The 21,551-nt window shown below is 42.8% G+C and overlaps 1 protein-coding gene and 2 long non-coding RNA genes across 3 annotated transcripts; 2 read left to right on the forward strand and 1 right to left on the reverse strand.

The window, feature by feature from the left end:
- Positions 1-941: 941 nt before the first annotated feature.
- On the forward strand, positions 942-1,563 carry LOC306792030. The gene is made up of 2 exons (XR_013772788.1): positions 942-1,050; positions 1,414-1,563. It is a non-coding gene; the product is annotated as an uncharacterized lncRNA (long non-coding RNA).
- A 12,142-nt stretch (positions 1,564-13,705) lies between these two features.
- LOC306792477 lies at positions 13,706-14,442 on the reverse strand. The gene is made up of 2 exons (XR_013772818.1): positions 14,219-14,442; positions 13,706-13,855 (listed from the first exon to the last, which is right to left on the reverse strand). It is a non-coding gene; the product is annotated as an uncharacterized lncRNA (long non-coding RNA).
- A 1,693-nt stretch (positions 14,443-16,135) lies between these two features.
- ntmt1 (N-terminal Xaa-Pro-Lys N-methyltransferase 1) lies at positions 16,136-21,522 on the forward strand. Its single transcript, XM_079288856.1, has 4 exons — positions 16,136-16,256; positions 17,236-17,395; positions 18,660-18,912; positions 20,605-21,522. Exons 2-4 carry the CDS (start codon positions 17,237-17,239, stop codon positions 20,859-20,861), a joined length of 669 nt encoding a protein of 222 aa, XP_079144982.1. The 5' UTR covers positions 16,136-16,256; position 17,236; the 3' UTR covers positions 20,862-21,522.
- The last annotated feature ends 29 nt before the right edge of the window (positions 21,523-21,551 follow it).

Genomic DNA, 21,551 nt, shown 5'->3' on the forward strand with positions numbered 1-21,551 from the left:
TAGACAAAAAGAGAAACTGAGAGGGACAGACATCATTGTAATGACTGCATGCAACTCGATACTCCTGCATACTGAATATTCCCCCAGAGGGCTTTTTCCATTACCCCAGAACGGTGCAGTCGTTTAACTGATCCAGCCCAGCTTTTCCTCTCTTTCTTTCTTTCTTTCTTTTCTTTTCTGTTTTTTTCACAGACACACTGCAAACATAACCTTTTGCAAGCCCCAACTCCCCCCGCTCCCCATCCCCAGGAAGCTGGCTAGCCACTTTGCTGCCAAGAAATATGAAATGCTGGCAGGCTGCCCGTTTCATCTGCAAGCACACAGCGGAAAAGGTAGGGAGGGCTGGAAGCAGCAGGAGATGGAGGGAGGGAGTGGAGGTGACACAGAGGAGAAGGAAATGCTGAAGCTGTGCTTGCCACGAGGAAGAAAAAAGGAATCAAAAGCAGAGTAGAGAGAAAGAAAGCTGCAGAGAGATAAGGATGCCCAGTGAGCACTAACCCGGATTTCAACGTTGATTTCTGGTTGAAAAAGAGTTGATATGGGGTCTGAACGTCGAAGACGTATTTTAACCGTCTTTTGAACCGGCTAAATTACGGTTACAATATCAACGTGTCACAAAACACCAATTTGTTTTAAAATATTGATGGTTTGTTCAGTTGTAGGTTGAAAGAGACGCGATTTTGGTTACTTTAAACGTATTTCTCCAAAATCATATTCCGCTGTCCGTTCATATGTGGTCTACACGAAGACGTTATTTCAACGCATTCAATGTCTCATATAAAACGTCGTAAATATGGAACTATAGACTGTGTGCTGTCAACAAGAAGCTCACAGGACATCATAATGAGAGCAGAGCACATTATGACTGTATATGTTCATTAAAATACAACTCAGTGTTTACTGCTGGAATATGCATGCGCACGGACTCTGCATTGTTCTAAGTTAGAGGCTGGAAACACGACAAGGTTTGAGCTAGCTAGCTCTTACTGAGTGATGAGGAAGTGAACGAGCTGATGGAATAAACGAGGCTTCACGCTAACGACGTACTCTGTAAGTACTTGAACTACTTTATTCCAGTATTGCAAACCGAAATATTATTACCATACCATTAATATCATGTTATGCTCATCATGCGGGCGAGGCTGCTAGCTTGTTAGCATGTAGCGTTAGCAGGTTACGAACAGTAAACCTAAACAGTAAACAGCAGACATGTGTGTTAGTTAATGTACTGTACTAACGTTAATACGATCATGGTCAAAACATTGTTGTTTGGGTTATGGCAATATATAAACAATATTGTGTAATATCCAGGTCAGTATCGTTCCGTTGAAGACACGTCTATGGTCTCCGGTGTAGAGACGTTCAAAACTGGTCTAAGTCAAGATGTTTTTCTAATACTTGTTTTATTTACAGATGTCCAGCTTGAAAATATGGCAGATCTCCTGAAACCGGCTCCTGTGTGGCTTTGAAAACGACATTTAAAGAAGGAAAAGGAGATTATGTTTTTATAGAAAGAACATTGTTATATTTATATTGTGCTTTAATAAATACAAATGAACTGTTGCTGTGTCACTTGGTCTTTTGTCCTGTAAGTGGAAACTGTTGATGTGTTATATACCCAGAAGCACTGTAAGCATTTCGGCGTTGAATACACGGTTAAAACACGGTGAGGTTGAATACATGGTTAAAACACGGTGAGGTTGAATACACGGTTAAAACACGGTGAGGTTGAATACACGGTTAAAACACGGTGAGGTTGAATACACGGTTAAAACACGGTGAGGTTGAATACGCGGTTAAAACACGGTGAGGTTGGATACGCGGTTAAAACACGGTGAGGTTGAATATGCGGTTAAAACACGGTGAGGTTGAATACACGGTGAGGTTGAATACACGGTTAAAACACGGTGAGGTTGAATACACGGTTAAAACACGGTGAGGTTGAATACACGGTTAAAACACGGTGAGGTTGGATACACGGTTAAAACACGGTGAGGTTGAATACACGGTTAATACACGGTGAGGTTGAATACACGGTTAAAACACGGTGAGGTTGAATACACGGTTAAAACACGGTGAAAAGTGAAAGGTTTTTAGCCGACTATTTGTAGACGTTGATTCAACACTCACGTTTGGACCAGATATCAACGTGATGTCCAATACTGGCTTTCAACTGATAAATGTGGATGTGGTTTCTTAGTAAGCCTCTACATCATGATATATTAGTATTAGCACAATGTGGAGGACGAAAAATTATAGTATTACAAATCACGTTTAAATCTGGTCTAAGCGCGAACGTCTGTTCAACGTCTACAAATAGTCGGCGAAAAAACTTTCACTTTTGAACGTTTTTTCAACGTCGGGCATAGACTTCTTTTAAACGTCTTTTGAACCAAAAAATGCTCACTGGGTGTCTTTTACTTGCATGAAAAGGAGCCACATTACTGACTGAAGATGAATCATGTGGAAAATTTTCTTAGCAGCAGCAAACCCCAGCCACTGATGAGCAGAGTGAGCATACACCACACACAGGCAACCAAATTCTGCTCTACGTGTCATGCCATAATAATAACAATGTAGCACATTTTCAAGAAATGCACCTCAAGATGTTATTAGAGGGAAATTGGTATATGGACTGGTAAATGGACTGTACTTGTATTTCTCTTTTCTAGTCTTCTGACCACTCAAAGCTCTTTACCACTACATGTCATCATTCACCCATTCATACACTGATGACAGAGGCTACCATGCTAGGTGCCACCTGCTCATCAGGACTATCTGATCCTTCACACAACATTCACACACCGTAGGCACAGCTACAGGAGCAACTTGGGGTTAAGGACGAACCACTCTACCACTAATTCACAGTCGCCCCAGCACTTCAATTTAGGTCTTATTCTCATTAGTGGAACCATTCTGACAATGCATCATGCTAACTTTGCAGTTCCATTGTAGAGATTCAACCAGAAAACAACTTACATATATACTACAAAACCTCATAAAGCTTTCCAAATATACATATGAGTCCAACCTGAAGGATAGGGAACTACTTACAGGCAACGTTCAAGTACTATGTTGGTAGAACTGTAGTTCCCTACCTAACTAGTACCAACCTGTACTTTAATAAAGGAACTCTTTGCCAAGTTCTGAACTATATTCAGTTCGTTGACACATAACTGTGGCAACTGTAGGCTTTTCCTGCTGTGGTCACGGTGCACAATGTTCTAACGCGCCACACATACTTTACACATCCACGTGCTTGTAAAAACATACTCCATGAATCCTTATGAAGTGCGTTTGGACACATGTCTACATGCTGAAATGTCCCTGCGGTCAGGTTTATGTTGGACAAACTAAAACCTTAAAGATTCTCATATCTGAACACAAAACTGCAATACGCACACAAAACATGGATATTGCTGTTGCTCGACATTATGCACAGGTGAGTTGGAAGCGTCAATAAAACTGTGGGGAATAGAAAGGCGATGAGATGAATGAATGAACCAGTTTTTCTGTCTGACTGAGACTAGATGGATTTGACTTTGGACATTTATTTTAGGGGCTAAAATGCTGTTCTAGTTGTACTTGTGTAGTGTCGCTTGTGAAGTTGAGCTCCGAATCCAAGATAACACCTCGATTTCTAATCTGCTCACTGAGTTTCAGGGACAGCGAGATCAGCTTGGAGTGGATCTCCTGTCGCTGACTTTTAGCTTCTACTACAAGGATCTCAGGTGAGTCTTTGCTTAACTGCAGAAAGTGTCTAGTTTCATTGATAACGTTGACACGGTCATTTATAGGGCTGAGGTCACGAGAAAGTGAAATATATAATTGAGTATCATCAGCATATAACTGATAAGATACATTGTGTGTCTGTATGATGAAAACAAGGGGCAGCATGTAGGTTGACCAGTAATGGGCCTAGAACGAGTAAAATACTGTGGTCGACAGTTTCAAAGACTGAGGGAGACTGGTCTGTGCTACTTATCACCGATCAGTCGAAGTTGTTCTTTTTCAGTAATGGTGTAAGAATAGCACACTTGAGAGAAGAGGGGAATACTGAGTGAGACAGGTAGACAGACAGGAGGTCGAACGATCTTTCCCTGAATATCTCCTAGTCATGTGTGTGTGTGTGTGTCTGTGTGTTTATAAACTTCACTAATTAGCTCAATCAAAAACACCTGTGTGCCTGCAGCTTTTATATTGAGATTAAGCTGTGAAACACCTGTCAATCAAATCCTCAAAACCCCCATAACCGTAGCTCTTATTGCTCCGATATTAGAACTGGAGAGGAAGGATGACTTGAAGAACAGATCATGTGAAAATTGTGTCTGTATTGTAAATAAATGTGGCTAAACTGTCGATCTAGAAATGTTGTACGGTTGTCTGTGCAAGATTGTTTTGAAGTGAGAATTAACATTGGTCTCTATGGAGCAGACATTTGGTTTCCCTCTCAATTTAAAGGCTGTTGTGCCAAATGTGTAAATCTGTTGGATTCCACAGTCATTTGTCTACGACAAGGACACGATTAGCTACTTTTCTACCAAATATGATGCATGAAGAGTGAAAATTGTGGAATCCGGGGCAACATAGAATTTTCTAATTTTTTTTTATTGCAAAAAGCTTAATAATTCTAAAAGTTTAAAGGTTAGAAACATGAAAAGTCATAGCACCCCTCTCCTACATTTTGATATTTGAATAGTTTCTGTAGCTTAAAAAATTTAGGAGATACGTGCCAAAAAATGTATGGAAGAAATAGGGGAATAAAGAAATAGGATAACAATACTTGGACTGCTGAAGCAGCATTCCAACAATTAAGCCCGAAGGATTACAGTCAATGTGCTTTGGCACAGGCATTTTTACTGCCTTTGTGCCACAAAGCCACACTGAAATATGTAGAAGTGGTCTGAGATTGCTACAAATAGAACGGATGTTACTGTAATATTAAAACCCTTTAAGGTAACAAGGTGAAGTGTGTGGCCTTTTTCGTGAGTTGGCCCCGTAACATGGTGAATCAACTCTTTGTTGCCAGTCTCATCCAGCCAGGTCTCAGTGACTGTAATACACTCAAGTTTGTTGTGGCATATATTGTTATTAACAATGAAAGATTTATGATATAATGATCTGACATTTAGCAGTGCCAGCTTCAAACTGCCGGCGGCATCGCAGGTTTAATATGAACACGGTTCTCGTGGGCAACATGATGGCCCGCTAATCTATGTGATATGTTACTGCAGTTATGTCTATTGTTGATCATTACTGGAATAGCGTGTGTAGGCGTGGGATTTTTATGATAGGGCAAGAGTGCTGAGAGGAGAAAAAAGGGTTCATTCATGTAGACCCTGGTCCTTCCATGGAACATCAGTGTGATGTATCTTTCTGCAAGCTCTTCCTGTGGTTTGGATGTATCCAAGTGATGCTCTTCCTGTCTGTTGCCAGGCAACAGAGGAGGAAAAATAGATGAGGTGATGAGTGAAGGTGAGCCCGAGGGAGGTAGATAGAAAAGAGAAAGGGAATGTGTGTGTGTGTGTGTGTGTGTGTATAGATGCATGTATGATGATACATGTATGTACACATGAACATAGTTGCAGAAATGAATCATTTGTAGTGGCCTTCTTACAGCAACGGCTTAAACGGTTAAAGGTTTGTAGCTGAGTAATAATCCATTAATAAGGACACATATTGGGTTGCCAGATTGTGAATAATCCTTTAACTGGTGTATCTCCTCCAGCATTAGTCTCTTAAGGAAGATCCTTTGAATGGTCCATTAAGTCATTTACTTTCTGGAAAAGATCTGCAAAATCAACAAATTCATAGTTTATTAACATTTACAATGTGATGGATTATGATAATGTACCTTAATTGATTGCTTACTACATTCAGAACTCCAGATTTGATGGCTTATCACAGTGTGTAAGCCATAAATAAACAGCCATCTTGTCTGCAGTTGCAAATGTTTGACTCATAAGTTGGCTTCCACTACAGCAATAAACATCGAACAAAAAGTTTCGGAAATGAGTGTTTGGTAGATTATTTCTCTGTTGTAACAATACTTCTTGGCAATACATGTTATATCATTGGAAAGCCTGTTTATTTATCTTTCAAACGGTGCCACATTTGTAAGGAACATACATTTGTGGGATGAGCAGCACACAGTGGCGGCTGGTGGAAAATCTAGGTAGGGCCATCCTATCAATTTCAGCAAACATCCCAGTATGATTTAATGCAAAAAAAATGTAAGCATCAAACACGCATTATTACTTGGCAGTTAAATATTTAACATGTATTCCAACACGAAAACAATCAGTAAATAACACTTATATAATATAATATAACATGTTTATTTATTGAGATGCCCCTATGGACCTTGTTATAGGAGGTAAAGATCATGAGAAGTAAACATGAAGTGTAATTATGAATACTGATGTTAAATTAAGCTATGATGAGTTTTCACTGTTAATTTAACATCTCTATTACATGTTGATGCCTCCATGACCAAGTTAAGCAGATGAGACTGAGGACAACTATGTAGAAGAAAAGATGTTCACTTTGCATAATATGTAGCTTGACAGAGTTCTCATGTGTGTCCTGGTGTTCTCATGTTTCCTTACCTCCTCATCCCTCACTCCCTACCCTGGTGTTCTCATGTTTCCTTACCTCCTCATCCCTCACTCCCTACCCTGGTGTTCTCATGTTTCCTTACCTCCTCATCCCTCACTCCCTACCCTGGTGTTCTCATGTTTCCTTACCTCCTCATCCCTCACTCCCTACCCTGGTGTTCTCATGTTTCCTTACCTCCTCATCCCTCACTCCCTACCCTGGTGTTCTCATGTTTCCTTACCTCCTCATCCCTCACTCCCTACCCTGGTGTTCTCATGTTTCCTTACCTCCTCATCCCTCACTCCCTACCCTGGTGTTCTCATGTTTCCTTACCTCCTCATCCCTCACTCCCTACCCTGGTGTTCTCATGTTTCCTTACCTCCTCATCCCTCACTCCCTACCCTGATGTTCTCATGTTTCCTTACCTCCTCATCCCTCACTCCCTACCCTGGTGTTCTCATGTTTCCTTACCTCCTCATCCCTCACTCCCTACCCTGGTGTTCTCATGTTTCCTTACCTCCTCATCCCTCACTCCCTACCCTGGTGTTCTCATGTTTCCTTACCTCCTCATCCCTCACTCCCTACCCTGATGTTCTCATGTTTCCTTACCTCCTCATCCCTCACTCCCTACCCTGGTGTTCTCATGTTTCCTTACCTCCTCATCCTTCACTCCCTACCCTGGTGTTCTCATGTTTCCTTACCTCCTCATCCCTCACTCCCTACCCTGGTGTTCTCATGTTTCCTTACCTCCTCATCCCTCACTCCCTACCCTGGTGTTCTCATGTTTCCTTACCTCCTCATCCCTCACTCCCGTAACTGTCCGTGCTGGATCCGTCCCCGTTGTTTTAAAAAGCTAAATAAGTTATTAGCATGACGTCATCCAGCTAGCCAAACCTGTCTGGTGTACAGCTAGTACAGAAGCTTCATGTACTGCTTCCCTTTCCCGCGAGTCTGCTGTCTGATTGTGAGGTCAGGCTGATCTGATATCAGCTCTTTGGCTGCAGAATCTCCGCCAAAGTTCTCCTCTCAAACGGGTCTTGGAGGAGGAGTGCTCGCCTGTAGAGACTTCTCCTGACGAGAACGATTAGGCCCCCCTAGCTGCACGTTCTGAGACGTGTCAGGCGGACAGGACGAGCAGGAAAAGCATATATTTTGCGCAGATATCATATTTTACACACATTACTGGGTACATTCCATAGTTCAAAAACACAAATATTGACAATTTGTATAATTTATGATTCTTATAATTTTTTTTCTTTCTTTTTTTGTGGCTCATGGTGGGGCCAGGCCCCATGGCCCTCTCTTGACCAGCCGCCACTGGCAGCTGAGTATGTGGGTTGCGCCCATGAAAGATTTGCCGCAGCTTATTCTGCTGTTGCTATTGACTCTTGTTTGGTGTTGTTTGGTGGATTGGATGATTGAAGTCTATCAGTAACAAGGAAGAAACAAGACATATTGGCAATTTTACAATTTATTCATTTCACAAACAGGAGCCTCAGTAGCGTGTGGAAGAACCATACACAGCCACAACAGCCTGGCTCCTCCTCCTCATGCTGGTCACCAGCCTGCTCACACACTGCTGTGGGATGCATTCCACTCCTCAAGCAGGATTTGTCGCAAGTCAGCCAACGTGGTTGTGTTGGTCACTCTGGCACGAACAGCTGGTCCCACAAGTGTTCACTTGGGTTGAGGTCAGGACTGCTGGCAGGATATTCCATCCTCTCTACTCCCACATTCTGGAGGTAGTCTCTGATAAAGCGCTCTGTGGGGGCGAGCGTCTTCATCTTAGAGAATGGAGTTCGGTCCCAGACTGTGGAGAAATGGGATTGCCACTGGTTGCAGCATCTCATCTCGATATCTCTCTGCATTGAGATTGCCTCCAATGAAGACAAGCCTCATTTTTCCAGTGATGGAGATGCCGCCCCACACCGTCACACTGCCTCCACCAAAAGGTGTTCCTCTATCAGCAATCAGCATGGCGTTCTCCCCGTCTTCTCCACACTTTGACCCTACGATCCAACTTCCTGAGACAGAATCTGGACTCATCGCTGAACATAACGTTCCTCCACATGTTCAGGTTCCGGTGCAGGTGTTGCCGACACCAGTGCAAACGGGCCTGACGGTCAATAGCAACAGCAGAATAAGCTGTTTGGCAGAGAAGATTTGGCAAATTTTTCATGGGCGCAACCCACATACTCAGCTGTGCTGCTTATCCCATAAATGTATGTTCCTTACAAATGTGGCACCTTTTGAAAGGTAAATAAACAGGCTTTCCAACAGTATAACATTTATTGCCAAGAAGCATCGTTACAACAGAGAAATAATCTCCCAAACACTAATTTCCGAACTTTTTGTTCGATGTTTATGTGAAGTCTGCAGCTGTAAATGCTATGTTACCAATAAATAGGTGTTTTCATTGCACTGATCATAAGTGTTCTTTCGATTGTGTCAATTGTGCATTGAGCTCTCAGGTCTGCCATATGTCATGTGCTGTGGTCATAAATAAAGAGATCACTGGTCAGAGAATAGGTCATGTAATTGAAATCTCAAAATAGAGTTGCATCATTTCTTCCATTTTCACATCTCGTCCGTAGAACGCTCCTCATCTCTTAAGTGGGAGGATGCAAGCGATGGAAGCAAGGATGCAGAAATGACAAGAAGAATCCCAAGAGGAAGAGAGAGAGGTGGCTAAATGAAAGAGAGGGAATCACCAAAAGAGAATATGTGCAGTCCCAAAGCTAGAAAGGGAGAGAGCAGGAGGTTGGGGAGGAGATGGAAGGATCAATATCTAATTTCAGTGCTGAGTTCACTGTGGACAGTTTCCCAATGAGACTGGGATAGAACAGCCTTGTATCTTTGTCTGTCTCCTTGTCTCTCTTTGCCCCTCTGCCTGTGTCCCTCTCTGCAGCCCGGTGGATCACACCTCCATCTGTCCCTGTGTCCGCTGCTAATGATGTGCAGGCTTGGACTGTCTTCCACCAGCTAATAGGGTCTCTACCAAGCCAAAGAATGAGTAGCATCTACTGTAAATCAAAAGCGCTGCATTACTCACTTCACAAAGCAGGAAAGTGCTCTGGGGCCGTTACCCAAAGCTCACAGTGTGCTTCTTAATTAGCAATATATTTAGGAATATGTATTCGGAAAACAAATCATAAACAGACATGAATAAGGACCTTAAATTGCATGTAGACGGATTAAAAAAAGAAAGGTTGGAGCACCTTGTTAGCCGAGTGGATGCAGCACATGCCATATCACGGCAACGTCCCAAGTTCGTGTTCGGCTTCCTGGCGGTGGCCTTCATGCTGGGTGCTGCTTTATTATTTGGCCATAAATACAACTAAACTAACATACACGTACAGTCAGTAATATTCATGAGATAAATAAATATTAAATATATTTAAATAAAGATTTTCCACAGAAGCTTTTGTTTAGTTTGGATCATGTCAGAGCTGAGCGAAGGGCAATTTCTTTCCACTGTCTCTCTCTCTCTCTCTCTCTCTCTGCAGTCCAAACCACGGCAGTGCGAGCAGGATGGAGGTGTTGAGGGGGAGTTTACCTCCCTGAAATATTTATGAGAAAATGCACTGAAGCAACTGTGCAGCAGCCACATCCGTGGGCTCCAGTTCTCTCCCTCTGTCTCTCTTTCCTTTCCTCTTCCCTCCATAATCTTCTTTCTTAAATCTCTCTGTGTGTTATTACAATGTTTTTTGTCTGCCCGTTTCCTCCACTACTTCTGTTGTCATTGATGTCTTTCCCCTTTGTCTCACACTCAGACTCTTCATTATGTGAAGTATCTATCAGCAGCAGTATTTAATGTGTGTAGCAGTAATGTTGTTTACTGTGTGTGTCCAGCCCACGTGGACTTTAATGACATTACAGTGGTTGAACAACACTTTTCAGAAGAGAAGAGAACTTCTTATATACAACATGACAGACAGAGAACTTTGTCTCACCTGGGTTTACAAATACAATGTGCCACGGTAAAGGTTGAATTGTTAAAACACACACAGCCTGTGCTCCTCTGGGACACCGTTAGAGCAGCCTGATTCTATAGAGCTAGTGTAGTGTACTTGAACATAACACAGGTCTTTGACTATTGGTTCAACTCTGCTTCATGTCAAGGTAGGGCTGTACAAAAACATCACCAGACCGCCTCTCTTCATACATGAGGTACATTATGTAAGCTGTTTACAAAGATGATGAATCAAATAATAACAATAATCATCCAAAACTGCACGAAATTACAAATCCACCTCATTAGTCCATCCATACAAAATGTTCCAATGAAGATGGTTCTAGTCATATGTGTTCCTTCACTAATGTAGTTTCACAACCTGCTCTAGACTGAGCAATACTGAAAACCTTTGTTCTATTTTAGGTTGTTGCTGGTACAATCAGTGTTTTCATATGAAGTGCTTCACATGACGACCTGAATGTGGAGAGGGTTGCTCATAGTGATGAACAAACAGAGCATTGTCACCTGACTGCAGTTGCCCTACAGAGCTCTATAGCGTCTTTCAGCTCATGGTTTTGGTTCTTTGTGTGTCACAGCAGGCTGCTGTTTTCAGTGAGAAGCTTTGATAAAGCCTCTGTACACTTTCTGCTCAGCAGCAAACAGCACACAGACTCAGCTAGAGAACAGCTGGTGAGCACAGTGGAGCATTCAGCTGCTGAAGACACAGATATTTACTCAGGAGTGCAGTACATTACATTTGGAAAGGATACGATACATATTAAAGGGCAGACTCACAGTGTGATGCCATTTGTTCTCCCCTCACATCACACCTTGCATATAGCGCTGTAGTCTTTACTTCTACGATGTTTCATTCATCGAATGAGCCGGTGAGTGAGAGACGGGGGACAGCGTTAGGTAGATAAGGAAGATCTGTGATGCCTTCTTACGCCTAGAATTAGATTCATTTATTTTACATTCTACACATGTATTGTGTCTTGGTCAAATCTTATTTAATTATTTGTTTTCGTATATTTCTAGGATTGTAGGAAATGTGATCCTGTGTCATTCATATTATCTGTTTCATATTTGTGAATGAAAATGGAAATGCACTTTGACACAACGATATACTGAACATATAAATAACAAATATATTTGAATCAGAGTTGGTGAGGTTTCTCAAATCTAAATGTTTAAAGTCTAAATGCTTCTTCAAACATTAGCAGGTGAAACAAATCAGTCAGTGTGAGCCAGCATGCACAATACCAGGACCCTGGAACTAACTGGCCTAAAATGAATTCACTTGTCTGTACTGTCATCTTGTTTGTTATACGAGGACATGACCAGCTGCATGTTCTCAGGTCTATTCCAATAATAATAATGTATTTTATTTGTAACGCACTTTTCATTTTTTTTTTTAAATCTCACAGTGCCACAGAGCCAGTAAATAGTAAAAACATAGTAAAAAGCATAATAAAAAAAAAACTATAATAAAATAAAAACCAGTGAATGAACAGAAACACAAAAGAAATAACTGACAGTGACTTAGGTCAGAAAGGCTTTCCTGAATAAAAAGGTTTTTAGGCCAGTCTTAAAAGAGACCAGTGTCTGTGTTGCCCTTAGATGGTCAGGGAGACTGTTCCATAGGCGTGGAGCTGCCGAGCCAGAGGCCCGGTCGCCCATGGTGCGGAGCTTGGTGCTGGGGACCCGGAGAAGCGAGCTGTTTGATGATCTGAGGGTGCGGGTAGCGATTTGGGGAGTGATGAGATCTTGTAGGTAGGGAGGTGCATGTCCATTTATGCATTTATGTGCATTTATGTATTCCACAGCCGCAGCCTCTCTGGTGGCTCCTTAAAGTGGCAATGTTGAAGATTTTCATTGAAATACATGTCTGTTCAGTCTCTGTGTGGAGGTTGAGCCTATGGACCACGAATGAAAGTATTACAATATTTATATATTTGCAGTATTATCAACTGGATGACTGTGGCGACATTTGCAGAAAAATGCAGTTTTCTGCATTGTTTACACAAAATTGAACTGAAAAGTAACATGTTAGTATATCAAATGAGATGCAGCCCAATACTCCAGACTGTTTTCACTCAAATTTAAATAGTAAATGAACCAGGACTGAAATCTGAACATTTTACATGATGAAACCTGGTGACAGCTCACTGCTCCATCCTGCTCATATACGGCCACTTACCAAGAAGGAAGGCTACACAGCGGCGTTCTCAGACCATCACTCACATGGTTAGTACCAACAGTGAGTTAACTGGTAACAATCTGTGAAACATCAGTCTTGTTGCTATGGTTACCCAAGCGCATGTGTGTGTTCACACTAGAAGAGTAACAAAGTCAGTGTGCATACCAGCTCTTTTGAGTGCGCTGTTGATGTTCCACAACACAGAGCACGCAGGACGTAGAGCAGCGCCCTACAGCTGAAGGTACAGGATCACTAGTGTCACCAATACAAACCGTATTGTTTCCCTGGAGCTCTGGAAATACAGACGACAGCTCAGCCTTGATCCACTGTGTTCCAACACGTTCTCATGCCGACCGGAGCGGACTGAGGGAAAAAGTGTCCCGGGAGTTTACTGTCAGACGGGCCCACTCAATACACGGCGCGTTGCCCACTCAATGCATCGCACGTATCGACAGTGTTTGAATTGGTTCAAAAGTGAAAGTTTTTTCGCGGACTATTTGTAGACGTTGAACAGACGTTCACCCTTAGACCAGATTTAAACGTGATTTGTAATACTATAATTTTTCGTCCTCTACATTGTGCTAATACTAATATATCATGATGTAGAGGCTTACTAAGAAACCACATCCACATTTATCAGTTGAAAGCCAGTATTGGACATCACGTCGATATCTGGTCTAAACGTGAGCGTTGAATCAACGTCTACAAATAGTCGGCTAAGAACCTTTCACTTTTCATCGTGTATTAACCGTGTATTCAACCTCACCGTGTTTTCACCGTGTATTCAACCTCACCGTGTATTCACCGTGTATTCAACCTCACCGTGTATTCACCGTGTATTCAACCTCACCGTGTTTTAACCGTGTATTCAACGCCGAAATGCTTACAGTGCTTCTGGGTATATAACACATCAACAGTTTCCACTTACAGGACAAAAGACCAAGTGACACAGCAACAGTTCATTTGTATTTATTAAAGCACAATATAAATATAACAATGTTCTTTCTATAAAAACATAATCTCCTTTTCCTTCTTTAAATGTCGTTTTCAAAGCCACACAGGAGCCGGTTTCAGGAGATCTGCCATATTTTCAAGCTGGACATCTGTAAATAAAACAAGTATTAGAAAAACATCTTGACTTAGACCAGTTTTGAACGTCTCTACACCGGAGACCATAGACGTGTCTTCAACGGAACGATACTGACCTGGATATTACACAATATTGTTTATATATTGCCATAACCCAAACAACAATGTTTTGACCATGATCGTATTAACGTTAGTACAGTACATTAACTAACACACATGTCTGCTGTTGACTGTTTAGGTTTACTGTTCGTAACCTGCTAACGCTACATGCTAACAAGCTAGCAGCCTCGCCCGCATGATGAGCATAACATGATATTAATGGTATGGTAATAATATTTCGGTTTGCAATACTGGAATAAAGTAGTTCAAGTACTTACAGAGTACGTCGTTAGCGTGAAGCCTCGTTTATTCCATCAGCTCGTTCACTTCCTCATCACTCAGTAAGAGCTAGCTAGCTCAAACCTTGTCGTGTTTCCAGCCTCTAACTTAGAACAATGCAGAGTCCGTGCGCATGCGTATTCCAGCAGTAAACACTGAGTTGCATTTTAGTGAACATATACAGACATAATGTGCTCTGCTCTCATTATGATGTCCTGTGAGCTTCTTGTGGACAGCACACAGTCTACAGTTCCATATTTACGACGTTTTATTTGAGACATTGAATGCGTTGAAATAACGTCTTCGTTACGCGATTTTTCGGCGTTTGGTGTGAACACGACCTGCGGCGCATTGGACGCGATTTTGCAGTGCGTCAAAAAATCAACGCGACCGGTGTGAACGCAGCATTACATAGAGAGATAGGGGCTGAATCTGATTGGATAAGAGCTCTCCTTAAAGCAAGCTGTGCTGGAAGCAGCGCTGCAGGCTGGAAGCAGAGCAACTGAGGAAGACAGGAGCTGTGCAACGAGAAAATAAGCTAATGGGGAAAATAATTAGAATACAAGAAGAAGAAACATTGCTTTATTAGTTCCACAGTGGGGAAGTTATTCTCTGCATTTGACCCATCCCTGTATATGTAGAGAGCAGTGGGCTGCCAATGACAGGGGCCCGGGGAGCAGTTAGGGGTACAGTGTCTTACTCAGGGACACTTCGACACAGGACACGGTGCAGCCGAGGATCGAACCGGTGACCTTTCGGTTGGCGGACAACCCTCTCTACCCAGTAAGCCACAATCACCCTCAAGAAAACAAGTAGTGTATTTGTGAAAAATGATTAAATTATAAAATAGCTATAACTTTGTGATTCTGTTTAGGCCAGCAGAGAAGGCTTAGCTGGCCCTGACGGCCCACCACTGCTGAGGGTACGAAGTACAGCATGACTTCATCTGACAGATCACTGCTCTGACAAAGTTCTCAAAGCAGGACAGGTCACAAGTGGATCATTCATGGCTCAATACCGCACTGCCCCCTCTTGCTTTATTTGCTGCACTGCAGTAAGAGAAGGCCCCACGAGTTTAACCCACTGCAGAGCATGTCAACATTTGTCCCACTCTCAAAGGTACACACATTCAAACAGAAGTTGGTCAGAAGAACAGTCTCACACTGCTGGTGAGGCCTTCTTCACAGCATACATCCTCACTCGCCATAGAAGAAGAAGGTGTTACTATTCAAGGGTCACAGTAAACAGTGAGCCAGGACCCTGAAAATAAAGCAGCTAAAGGGAAATCAGACAGTCTTCATTTGATTATATATGTCAGTGTGACAAGTGAATTGTTCTTAATACTACAAGTGTGCTTTCCTCTCTCCGTGCACCTTTTTTTTCAAAGCAAAACAAATAAACAGATACATTTTTCTTTGGCTTTGCGGAGAAGCTTTTAAAACACAATTCAGACCTCCATGTTGAGAGGTGTTTATAGAAATGACCATCAAACAGTTGAGTAAGTACAAACTATAACTTGTCATCACAATCTCAGTATTTCTCAAATCCACTCCTTAAACCCAGAGTATGAGTTTTAATTGTAATCTTGTTTCAGCAAAAGTTAAGTGACACTTCCTCTCCGAAACTATAAATTAACCCCTTGAGTATAAACATTTGAATGATTCTTTGACTACATACTGGCGTTGGTCTCCATGTATATGTGAAAGTCAAATATTAAATCCTTATTTTTCCATTCCATTTCATAGCATGCTTTCATTACATTGACCTTTGTATACATTCAAATGTAGTTTATTCGACTCATCAATTCCTTGATGTTTTCCAGATGAAGTCGTGAATACGATAACAACGTGTAAGGAGACATGAGTGAAGTCGGCCAGTAGGGGCGCTGTTGTCACGTCTTCTCCCGGGAACCAAATAAGGAAATGACGTGCTTCACGTTCACAGCCATGGAGCCGAGTCTCAAATAGAAAGGAAGCAGTGACACCGGACCGGGCCATTGAGAGGGAGAGGAGGGCGAGGGAGCTGACACGAGACGAGGTAAGTGTTGTTATCAAGAGTTTAGTCTGTTCCCCTGGAAACAGAGCTGTCACCGGCTAGCTAGCTGCTTGGCTAAAACTACAACATCCTAAAAGTTAGCACGTGCTGGGCCTGATGATGTCACTTAACGTTACATTGTAGTGAACAGTATGAAAGTTCATTTAGAAACTGTTATCTATTTGAAACTCAAAGTGTTTCATGATGACAATATGTTATTGTTAACGAATAGCTTTTAAAAAATGAGTTCAATGTCTCATATTGGAAAGGTTCCGCTGTATTTACAACTTTACCTCTCCACGTGCAAGTGGCCATGACGTCGGCTCCAAGATCGCGCTGTAATATCAGCTCCGTTATTACTAACAGGACGTTTTCAAATTCAATTTAAGTGTGTGTGAAACACATTGAGCAGCGTCAGTGCTCATAGAAGAGTCACGTTAACGTCATGTACCTGTGTCATGTCGTGGTACTGGGCTCATATGTGGTGTTATAGGCTCTCAGTTGTGGGTGAAGTTTTCTATAGATACCTAATCAAGTTGTGCTTCAACACATGTAGCACGCCTGTTGATTAGCATCTTTGAAATAGTCATTATAAATAGAGCTAGTGGGGCATACTTTCTAGTGTGCATCTCCAGCTTCAGTCTCATACATTCTGCTGCTGAGCCTCAGAGGAAAAGTATGCACTCTGTCCTGGTCACAAGATGAGGCTGATGGGTGCTGACAGCTGGTGTGCGTGCGCGTGCGCGTGTGCGTGTGTGTATATAAACACACGGTGGGCTTTACATAAATAAAATATGATAAAAAGATGGTACGAAGTACAAAAGATAGTAATGAAACGGAGAGTAATATAATGCAGGTAAGGCACCAGACTGTTCATATTTTTAGTTCCAGAAGCCTTGGACTGTATCTTTGTACAGCTTATGAGTAGTAGTTAGTGGAGCTTTTTCTCTGAGTGAACTGTGTCATCTGTGTACTTTGACAGGATGGGTGACATAGCAGAAGGTGAGACAGGCTTCTACTCCAATGCAGAGGACTACTGGAAGGAGGTCCCCCCCACAGTGGATGGCATGCTGGGGGGCTACGGTAGCATCTCCAACATCGACATCAATGGATCCAAGGCTTTCCTGCACAAGTTCCTTGGTGTAAGAAACTTTCTAAGATGTCTTTACAGCGAATTACCAATTTCATCACAAACCTCACGGTTCGGTTCGGATCACGGTTCTTGAGTCACGGTTTGGATAATTTTTCAGATCAGCAAAGAAAAGGGGAGGAGACAAATATAACTTTGCTTTCCATTTATTAATTAAAGAACTTCAAGAACACTTAAAGAAAATAACTTTGGGCTATAGTCTTACATACAAACACAAATATTGAAGATGTCCAATGTGAAACAAAATGAAATAAATAACAAATAAAAACTAGAAAATTCCTAAAGAAATGTTGACAATGTGGCTTCTACTGCCCGTCGCAATATACACACGCCAATGTTACCGGTAGTGTCATTCAGGTTCAATTGAGATAGTGCTACTCTTTTTTTCTGCATTTTAGATTCATACTCTTGGATTGAAACTTGTATTTGTGGGGCTTTTATTTTGAAAGGGTGGGACTGGGTGGGGGAGAGAGGGGGATAGGAGACAGAATCATCATGTTTGACACTAAAATGAGAGGCTTCATCACAAGCATTCCAGTTAGAATTCATTCTGTGGGGCTTTTGATTTGAAATGGGGGGGGGGGGGTGAGAGGGGAAAAGTCCTCTAAAAATATTGACCTGAATGACTGTATGATAGAGGGAGCGAGAGAGACATACAGACAGAAAGAAAGACAGAGTGAGTGAGACAGGCAGACAGACCTGAATGACTGTATGAGAGAGACACACACACACACACACACAGAGATAGAGGGAGAAGAGTGCGTGTGTCTCAGTGCCTCTGTGTGTTTATCAACATCACTAATGAGCTCATATAAACACCTGTGTGCTTGGTGCATGTTGGTGATTGGAGCACCTGTGTGTTAGAGGCTAATTAAGTGAGAGAGTGAACAGTGATTTTCAAACATGCCCGTCATACCAAAACCATGAGACGAATCAATAAAATATGGATACCGTGATAATGTAAAAATAATGATGTAAAAAACTAAATGAATCCGCGGTTCACAAGTGTGCCGAACTGTGAGATGTGAACCGAACCAATCACGGATCGAGCCGTGATCCGTTACACCACTAATCTGCATGCACTCATGAATGTGAGCTTGTGAATTGTAACCTGCAGATTCACAAACAATGACGCATATCCAACCATTTTGGTCGTAGTCTGGAACCTTGAAGTCTTTGCTGCTTCAGAGCCGGTTCACCCTGACAGAAGCAGCTTTTATTCACTAGCGACCTCCCGTGTGTTTTTGCTGTTGAAGGAAGGGAATGGGAAGACGGGCACGGACTGCGCTCTGGACTGTGGAGCAGGCATCGGGAGGATCACCAAACGTCTCCTGCTGCCTCTGTTCAAGACGGTGGACCTGGTGGACGTGACGCAGGAGTTTCTAGACAAAGCCAGGACGTACCTGGGAGAGGAGGGCAAGAGGGTGGGGAAGTACCTCTGCAGCGGCCTGCAGGACCTCGTACCGGAGAGTGGACGCTACGATGTCATCTGGATCCAGTGGGTCATTGGTGAGTCTGCCACAATGGCTGCCATCAGTAAGCAATGGTGAAAGTCATCTGAGATAACAGGCATAGCACATTTTCTGTCTTGTCGGGGATCTACTTCACCCTGTGGCAGTAATGTTTTTTTCCTCGGATGGTAGAGACATGTCCCACCCCACTCTGCCTATCCTAACCAATCTCATTCCTCATCACCTAACCAACACAACCAAAAAAGGCACTAGCCAATCAGAGGCAGAGTAGGGCTGGTCATGGCTTTTGTGGCCACCCTGACTCCTAACATCTTCCTGTCTGCTCTGTGACTGCGTCACCTGAAATATATAGGGAGAAAATATGTTTTTGGGCAAACGTAATTGAGAATGCATTTTAGTTTTGGGGGACAGGGTTTGCAGTCTGCAGTGAGGTTCTGACTAACAGTCTGAAGCCCTCTTATTTACGTCGCCACCTGAACACCAAGCATGCCAGTGCAAGTCAAAAGCCCCTTACATATTTTATATCGAAATTGGAGGAGTTACAAAACAGCCAAAAACAACTGCAGTCTCATTCATATGTTGGGTCTACAAAAAGGAGACGGGGGTGCGTGGCCTAAAAAGTTTGGGAACCGCTGCTCTAGAGAGAGACTTTGCAGTTTAAGTGAATGGGGATGATATTGTTGATTGTTAGTCTTCAACCAATCAGATCTTTAGTTTGACATGTCTGGCGTATTCTTTGACGTGCCAGTGGCACCGAGGTAGCCTGCTAAGTACGTCAGCATTAACGTGCGCCGTGATTGGTCAGTGGGCCAGCGCGTGACTTATGTGAAATTTAAGGAAGCTGGCAGAAGTTAGTTGGAGTAAGAGTTCAAATTTGAAAGATATGGAAGAAAGTATGACATTTGTAGGGTTTTGCTTGGTGTAGTTTATTTATTCGTATGAACAGTGTTCCTGGCTGACAGCGTCACACATTTTATGGCTGGGAATGTGTTTCATTTTAACTGAGCATCTTGGTGTTTGGAGCTATGCTATGCTAACCTGAGGACGCCATAGGACAGGACACTACGGTGCTTTTGAAAACTTCTGGAGAAACCCGAGTGGATCTACAGATCAACGAACACATTCGCAGGGAACCGGAGCTCCACAACCGCACCACGGTCCCCCCGCGGCCGGGATCCCACCTCCGCGCAGACCGCCGGCTGGCACGCCCACGGACCGGCGAAATACAACTGGGGAGGCTAGACTGTCACTGGCGGCCATGAATCGAGAACGACTTCTTGCTGGAACTAAAACTATGTACTGGGATTAAACTCTTTGTCAAAAAAGAAAGGATGGACTTTGTCTTTAAGTGAACAGCATTCGGTAAATGACAAACTGCGTTTGTTTTGTTTTTTTACATCTGCAGTAACGTATTTATGAATAATATTTGAATGGCTCGTGCTCTTGTGTGGAATGTGTGGATCCGCTGCAGTGTTGCTGGATTGATTTGTTGCCATATGAATATATGTGACTGGTTCTTATGACTTTGTTGTTGTCATTGTGTTAATTACGTTGATTTGACTGTGCATTGTCCGTTAATGACGCAGTGTCCCGCCATGCACGGATTCATGTATCTGCACCGTAGCTGTTCAACTTTAGTAGGACAGCACAGAAGGCCCAGGTATAAAATGCACGGCCCATCACTGATGGACAATAAATATAAAACCTTTCCCCTGATTTTTCCCTTCAGGCCACCTGACAGACGCCCACCTGGTGGACTTCCTGCAGCGTTGCCAGAAAGCCCTTCGGCCTAACGGTCTCATCATCATCAAGGACAATGTGTCGTATGAGGGCGTGGTCCCCGATGAGGTGGACAGCAGCATCTGCCGAGACCTGGAAATAGTTCATAGTCTGGTGAGCAGAGCAGGCCTCCGCATCCTCCACGAAGAGCAACAAACTAACTTCCCAAAGGAGATCTACCAAGTCCACACACTGGCTCTCAGATAGGACCTCCTCCATGGGACAGTTGGAGTATGCACAGTATTTCTAATCAGGGATCAATTTATTATCTGTGAAATGATCTGCAGTGCGTGTTCGTGGAGTGTGTAGCCAACGCCATAAATTAGTCTTCTGCTCTGTGCTAACTGCTGAGTCATCTTGTCTGCTCTACCAGGTCTAAAGGTAACATAACACTTCTGTCTTACGAATAGTTGCTAAGACTCCAGTTAAAGACGGTCAAATTCAAGCATGCATTTCCTGTGTCAGTGTGATGTCGAGCAGGATCTCAGGTCCAAGTTCAACTGTGTGGCTATGCACAGCCAGCCAATAGAAACCGGTAATGGACAAGTCCTCGTGCTGCGTGATCACCAGACTACAAACTACTGCATCACTCTCACAGACTGTTTATAGTGTGTCATTGAACAGAAGGCTAATGTTCACTGGATTCAGCTGCATCACTTCCTGGTTCTAATGACACTGGACTTTCACAAGCGGAGCGTAATCATCGTCGACTCTCACCAAGACACATTTCCAATGTTATGGAGATGTTTTATGGACATTTTACAGCTTATTAAAGACAAGACTTTGTGGCTGTATTTCACTGTTTTCAATTAGGGATGATTGAATCAACTTTTTTGGGCCTTGAGAACTGTTGATTAAATGAATGACAAGCTGCTTCCTGGCTGTACACTGGTCTTT

The sequence above is a fragment of the Melanostigma gelatinosum genome (genome assembly GCF_949748355.1).
Source record: "Melanostigma gelatinosum genome assembly, chromosome: 18".
NCBI lineage: Eukaryota > Metazoa > Chordata > Actinopteri > Perciformes > Zoarcidae > Melanostigma > Melanostigma gelatinosum.

What these genes read in the sequence shown, in the direction of transcription:
- ntmt1 (XM_079288856.1), top strand. Translation starts at nt 17,237, where the DNA reads ATGGGTGACATAGCAGAAGGTGAGACAGGCTTCTACTCCAATGCAGAG. An exon ending in TCCTGCACAAGTTCCTTGGT is followed by an intron (nt 17,396 to 18,659) that starts GTAAGAAACTTT and finishes TTGCTGTTGAAG; the next exon opens with GAAGGGAATGGGAAGACGGG. An exon ending in CTGGATCCAGTGGGTCATTG is followed by an intron (nt 18,913 to 20,604) that starts GTGAGTCTGCCA and finishes TTTTCCCTTCAG; the next exon opens with GCCACCTGACAGACGCCCAC.